Source organism: Morone saxatilis, unplaced genomic scaffold (genome assembly GCF_004916995.1).
Source record: "Morone saxatilis isolate NCDOM2014 unplaced genomic scaffold, NCSU_SB_2.0 Contig4, whole genome shotgun sequence".
Lineage (NCBI taxonomy): Eukaryota > Metazoa > Chordata > Actinopteri > Moronidae > Morone > Morone saxatilis.
The window spans coordinates 16,193,923-16,201,422 of record NW_023339984.1 but is presented as its reverse complement, the minus strand read 5'-3'; the positions used below and the strand labels follow the sequence as shown (position 1 = coordinate 16,201,422).

Genomic DNA, 7,500 nt, shown 5'->3' with positions numbered 1-7,500 from the left:
ATCGATCAATTGATCAGCCAGTTCTTCGATATTGTATCTGTAACATCATAATGGAGTAATGAATGTAACTGCAATCAATACACCAGTATATACATCAGTTATTGATTCTTGTTCAGGTTCTTCCTGCGTTGCATCATCTGGAACACCAGCGACGTCCTACTGGATGACGTCAGCATCAGCGGGGAGAAAATGAGCGACATCTACGTCAAAGGGTAGGAGGAGGCAGTTAATCAATACGGTTACTTTAAGAATAAATGTGGCTGATCAATAAAATTGTGATATATTCTCAGTTGGCTCGACGGACACGAACACAACAAGCTGAAGACCGACGTCCACTACCGCTCTCTGGGCGGCGAGGGAAACTTCAACTACAGATTCCTGTTTCCTTTCCACTACTTACCCGCAGAGCAGCTGTGTGTGGTCGACAGGAAGGTAGGAGCTGTCTGTCTGTCCCCTGTCGCACACTCTGTAGCAGAGATATCAAACAACGAAGGAAGGAAAGAGTAATTAATTAAATCAAATATTAGTAAGTAACTAAGTAAAAGTCCTGTAAAAGTATTACCAGCCCCTTTCTACCACCTTGTTTCATTGATTTCAAGGGAAACCAACCTGGTGGCAGGCAATAAGAATAGCTATATTGTTAATGTAGGTCATATAAAGGCATCGGTATTAAACTGAAACCTGAATGAATGAGCCTTTAAAAAGATAAACTTGTTTATTTGTGAGGGGTTTTATTAAAGATTTAAGTCTTCACAAACACGTTTGTTTTGCTCGTATCATTCAATTTGTTTACAAAAGTAAAGAAAATAAAAAATATTAAAGTTCAAAGATCGCAAGTTTCCAAAGTTTCTAACAAACTGTCCAATGGAAATCAAGTTTTAATGAACCTGAAATGTGTAAAACAGAGCAAAGACACATTTTCTTATAGAACTTAAGCTAAATAATTAGTGTTATTATGTATGTCATTTCCAATGTTTATTGATGCTGGATTTAAAGTAAATAAATCAAAGCAGAAGGTCTAGAGACTTTCTGCCCCCTGAATAATCTACAGTGGCCTGCAATTAACAAAAATAATGAAGTGGCATTTTTACAAGAAAGAGGTATGAATTAGATGTTGCTGAATGTCTAAGACTCAACAGAAACATGTAGTGAAGAGCTAAAATAACACCACCCTGAAAACTGGAATAACACTACGGCTGCCATTTGCTGTTCTTGGCGCGAGAACGAGCCTCTTTAGCCGTCCGCGGGTGACATGTTTTATGACGGCGTTCGCTCGCTCATAGCAGCATCCTCAATCAGCGAGCGACTGAAAAGACGAGAGGGAGTTTTAAATAAAAACTCTGCTGGGTGGAGAGCTTTTACTCCAAAACAGAGCTGGAGCCAGAAGCTGAGTTTATGAAGCCAGAAACCTCAGCGGTCGGTGATATAATGAGTGAGTCACAGGGGCCGATCAACAACACTATCAACGCTCACAACTGTTGTCTTTTGTCAGCTCGATTAGCTCAGCTCGGAAAAGTGTGTTTTTTCTCAAAATTCTAATTATTTCCTCTGAGCTTTGCCTTAAATTGAAATTTTACCTTCAGTCTCAGACTTTGTTGACTCATGTTTTTCAAGGCATATTCATACATTAGACCAGTGGCAGCTTCAGAGATTTTCTGTTGCAGGTCGGGCCCTGATGGATGCTCGACACTTGAAGAGGAAGGTGCTTTTGTGTATAAGTGTGTGTGCCGTTTCCAGTGTAGTGGAGGATGCGCATCGGAGCCGCCTTGGCGTACTAGTATGTACTAGTATGACACACGCGACAGCCTTGCACCTGTTGAAATAGCGGTGGTTCCGTGATAAAGCGAGCCATATAATGTAAAAGTTTTCAACACAAGGCTATAGATAAACCTACATAAGCCTGGCCGATTGATGGAAACTTCTGAACGAACGTAAATATTCAGCCAATTCTGCACGAGTCGAGCCCCTGGAATACAACAGAGCAGCAAACGCAGCAGCAAGAGAAGCACAGCAGACAGCTGTGCACCGTGTGGCCTCAAAATGCTCAGATCAGGAAAGTCAACACAAGCCAGGTTAGCCAAGCACGTAGGTCTAATGACGTGAAGCAGCAGATATTCCTATGTGTTGGCGAAGTCATAGGATGAACTAGAAGAGCCAAGAGTTGTGCTTTTGAACCCAGCCGAAGATGTTAAATTTAAATTTGTAATAGCCGAGCAGAGGAAATTCAGTGCACTTCCGATTAGGAAACTGTGCAGCGAATCTCGTTGTCCCTTCAGTTGTGACTCAGGAGGTTGGAGCGTTGGTTAGGAGGCAAAAAACGATCCATGTGTTTGGGGGTGTATTTTGTAAAGTTTCCAAACTCGCGGTATCACAAAACAAGCGTGCCGGTGCGTTGAAGGTAAAGAGGGGTTCACGCCGGGCGCTGCGCCCATTGGCCAGAAGCGAGTCACATGTGTGCCGCCGGCATGTTGTTTTAGCAACTAAAATGATATTTTTAAAGCGTTATATTTAATTCAATTTTAGAGAAACAGACATGCAAGCAGGAGCTGTTCATGACATGACATTAAAATAGGGTATAGATAGTAAAAACATCACAGCATGTTCTTGGGGTGCTGGGGGTGCTGTGGCTATGGTGTATAGGGAAGCTACAAGCACCAACCTAGCTCCTCCCTGGCGCCGCCACTGCATTATTGTGGACATAATACCAGCACACTACCTATTAATGTGTGCAAATTATAAATATAGGCTGATACAGTCAGATTCTTCCTGAAATCAGTGAAATGAGGCGGGAGAAACACTACCATTTTTGTCCACAGGGGCCGCCAGAATCAACAAAAAAGGAAAGTGTTTGAGTGTTTAAAGTTACATAAACAGATTTTTGGCCACTTGGGGGCAGCACTGTAAGCTGAAAACGCAACACTGACACACAATATTATCACTCTATATAAGTCATAAGGCAATCTTGTTTGCCAATATGGAGTTTTTGGTCTCTTCCAACTCCTCAGTAAAATATCTTCCTCTTCAGCTGAGAAATGGTCCTCTGTGTTCACCAGCTAGTCGCTATGTTTGTCTCTCTGGTGCTGGGCAGGTAGTTAAGAGCAGATTTATTTTAACTTTATCACTAAAAACAACTGACTTCTGCCACGAGAGGAGTGAGAGTGAACGAAAACAATGAGCTAAAAGGTACGAAAAAGCTCCATGTAGTTGTGTTGGGTATTAATTATCTGTGTTCGTCACTGTGAGCAACTGTTTTGACACTGCATACTCATTTGATCTATTGTTAATGTAACATTTGTCAGATTTGATCAGCTTTAAAGCCCAATAAACTGGACCAAGCTTTATTTATCCAAAGAGAAAATGTAAACAAGGCCTTGTATCACTAAACAAACAGGTACATCATCAATAAAAAGATGAACCTTGGACTAGACTCAATTTCAGTCTGCAAATATTTTCAGAAAACATTCTCACATTTTTAAACTGATTTAAAAATAAAAACATGCCCATTTCTTATCTTTTTATGGCATTTAATATGTTTAAACTATGTATTGTAGCTGCTAGGATTTATCCCGGGTGTCCCACACTCTTTATTAAGATACTTTATTACACAACCGTCAAACAACACCATAAAAATTTTTTAGAAAAAAAGAGGCGAGCGTGAGAAAGCTAATATGCCTCTAAGCCCAAGATAATTGTTTCCCACTTATTAGTTGTTTCTTATTAGAACGCCCATGTTCATTGGATTCATCAATATGTAATTTAAATTTTGGCAATAATTTATAACATTTAGAGCTCTTTTTGATTTGAGGGGGAAAAAGCGAGATGGAGACAGATGGATGGAGGAAATGAGGGAGAAGACTGAACAAGACTCTGTACTTAGCAATCTGGCAACAAAAAGGAAGTTGATTGATGTTGTTAGATATTGCAGAGAGCAGTTACACACACACACACACACACACACACACAAACACACACACACACATACTGGAGTACAGCGTCCCACCCCTGCTTGTGACAGCTGTGGAGTGATAGCTTAATGTGCTTGGACCAAGTTTGTGGATAAAGTGAGACACGCACACACACTGACACTGACATGCGTACATGCTTTAGCCGGCACACACACACAGACACACACACAGGGTGTAGTGTGTTTACGCTCAGTGTTTGCGTGTGTCGTTATGAAGTGTGAGAGCATGATGTGGATTTAGACTCTGATTTAGAGAGTCGGTGTGAAGTCATAACACACGCAGCAGAGAGGAGTCCATTTGTCATTTAAACATACAGACGCACAGAGCAAGAATCGGATGTATTGTTAAGCAAAAAAGTCCGAATTGTGAGGTTAAAATCGCAACAACACGCCATATGAAGCACATAAAAGTTCAAGGGACGCTGGAAGTCTAAGTCGGGGGTGTTGGGAAGAAGTCAGTCTATATAATGGCATCAAACTAAATGCTAAATGCATTAAATCCATGGGGTTTTTGCATTAATTTAAGGCCAGGGTAATTTATAGCCTATTTAACAGTTATTCTAAACAAATTGTATAACTTTTTGGCGGCTAAAAGGGATAAAAAAACAAGGTAAAACAACTTTCCGGCCATAAATATCAGTGTGTACGTGTAAATCCCAATAAAAAAGGAGAAAGTCATTATAAATTTAAATTATTTTTTTCATTTTGCCAGATTTTGGGGATGTTGCAGCCCCCACAGCACCCTTACTTCCAGCACCCCATGAATAGTCCTGTCCTGCTCAAGAGTTTTCTGTGACACTTAATTTCTCACCTGAAGAGCCAGGAGGAAGCACATACAGCCTAAACTGTGGCCTCAGAGTTGTGATTTTAAATATCAATGTGACAGTTAGGGCCGATCAGGCACGTCGGGCTAAACAGCCGGTGCACCAGCAAAGTTTATACTTCCTTAGGAAGTTAAACGTTTTGGTGGACAGGAAAAGTATTTTATTGAATCTGTTCTGCCTTTTTCTGTGATTGCTTGGTACGGTAAACATAAGGGATTAATACCGCCTGAACTACATTGGTAAGGTTGCTGGAAAGGTGATAGGTGTTGAATTTCTGCATCTCTTACACTCAGTTTCCTACAGATATTCTGTCCTGTCTATGCGGACATAGGGGATGTACTTTTTAGTAAAATGTCCTCCATGTAGGAAGATTTCTTTTTGCTTGATGATTATGAAACACTTGAATTGTGCTTCAAAGAGGGAGCGTTTCCTTGTGGCAAACTTTTTTCTGCCAAACTTTTAAACAATTACCAGAAAATTCAATTCTTTTTAACTTAAAAAACCAAGTTTGTGTTACGTAAAATTTTCGATGTAGTCCTTTTAAAATAACTTATCGCATTACAGTGTAGATTGGCCAACACTGGTGTCGGGAAATGGATGGAAAGATTCATCTTGTGAGTGTAAATCAATCAAATAATTCTCATTCCTGCTAATTGAGACACTATGGATTCCCCCAATGGACTCAGCGAGTTAAAATTCATTAATCGAAATGAAAAATCGTTTCTTAAACAGAGACAGAAGAGGCTGTGTAAAGAGAGAAAAAAATCACTTTTTAAAGTTTTTCCAGAAGCCTCTCTCTCCTCACTTTACTATAAATCGATCACCACCTGTCCTGATTATTAGCAAAGTCCATAAAATTCTGAAAATTTGGGCTCTGGATGTGTGAAATTGGCAAGGGCAGCCCTTTACTTTGTGGAAAAATCTCCTATTTTTTAGGAAGGTTACAGTGACGTATTGACATTTGCTGCGGATCACAGGGGACCTATTTTATTTCAGGTGTGAAAAGCCTTTTTTTTTTATCAACAAACCAACAGCCAGAGAGAGTCTCGCACACAGATTAAAAAAAGGACAACTGAGGGAATGGAAAGAGGAAGAGAGGAGAGTCAGAGAGCAGCAGCTGCAGAGTGAAGCCCATTAGCACAAAGGTGAGACAGGATCAGATACTGTCTGGCAGTTTAGTGTGAGTTTACCAGAGGCGATAATAGGTCTAATACACACACACACACACGGTTGCACCTGTAAAGATGTGTGTGCTCAGAAAGAAAGCGCGTACGGGCGCACACACATACAGCTCTTGTGTGGAAGTGGTGATGTAGTGAGAGATGTGTCGATGGAGTGCCGCTCCAAACTGAAAGGAGCCTCCCAACGTGTTTCCCAGAGCATCGCTTCCGTCTCGTCGAGAAGTGCAGAGAAAGAATAGAGACGAAGAGATGAGCCGATGGTTTCAGAAGAGGTTTTAGAAACTGTTTTTTGTCTGAATGACGTTTGATAAAGGTTTGAGGTTTTTGCAAGTGTAGGGTGATTCAACATTCTTCTAGGACACTGCTGCTAAACATGATCTCACATTTTAGGTAGTGTTACATCATATTTTTTTCTGAAATATATGATTTTTTTGTTAAATCTTTATTTACTCTAACACACTTTGTTGAGGATGAGGGTTTAAACTTTGGTCAAGGTTTAATTGGAAAGAGTTAAGCTACAATGAGGGTCTAAGGACACAGGGTGTTGTATGTACAGATTATAAAGGCAGTGATTGATTTTGCTCAATAAGTAAAATTGACTTTATATATATAAAATGACAATACCTCTTGAATTAACCATAACTTATCACAGCCCGTCTCCTAGAAATTACGTTTATAAACTAATTTGCTAACAGCAAATACCCTTAGAATGAAACATAATGCAAAGCAAATTACATTTTCTATTCACATCATAAGGAAATGTTAAATAACGTACCTCACAAGTCACAAACAAATAATGCAGTGACTACAAGATTATTCAAAAGTCAGCAGTGACTTGAGACATAAGATTTTTTAGGAACATTCAACCTAAATCACATTCTTAACAGTTAAGGTCTCAATGTAAACCCTGCGTTACATAAATGTAGTGTTGTCTCTGAACATAATCCTGGCAGGTATTATATTACCACCACAACGTAATTATAAAAACAGGGTTGGTTTTGTCACATGTTTGTTTACCACATCACTGCTTCTAAGACAAATGATTGTTCCTTGTTGTGTCTCCATAATCGTTTCAAGGTGGGGAATCATTGTTTAGCTGCAACCAGCAGCTCAATTTCTAGCTCTGTCGGTCAGTCCACAAAGAAAATGAACTGGTCGAGTGTGTATGCATCCATGAATACACATATCCTCATTCTGCCCTGTTAGAGCACCTAATCCGCAGTATTTAAAGTCATCTCCTGACAGAACAGTGTGTTGTGAACAACAAGTGCAAAAGTTGCCTTAAATATATGCGTACATGAGGCATCAGAAGCACATTTTGAGTGAATGAAGATCACAGAACGACAGAACTTGCTGTTAAAACAGTCTCTATTCTATTGCCCTCTGTGTGTCTCCAGGAACACTTCTGGAGTATGGACAAAGCTGAGACTAAACTGGCCCCCAGACTGACCATCCAGGTCTGGGACAATGACAAGTTCTCCTTCGACGACTACCTCGGTAAAACACATGGCTCTGAAACACAGCTGACCTT

At 40.1% G+C, this 7,500-nt stretch overlaps 1 protein-coding gene across 1 annotated transcript in view; it reads left to right on the top strand.

The window, feature by feature from the left end:
* dysf (dysferlin, limb girdle muscular dystrophy 2B (autosomal recessive)) overlaps positions 1-7,500 on the top strand; it is a gene marked incomplete in the record, with an annotated part of 75,045 nt that overhangs the window by 64,288 nt on the left and 3,257 nt on the right. Inside the window, 3 exon segments of the mRNA XM_035675816.1 lie at positions 117-212; positions 291-432; positions 7,367-7,466. Coding sequence (XP_035531709.1) covers positions 117-212; positions 291-432; positions 7,367-7,466 — 338 coding nt within the window.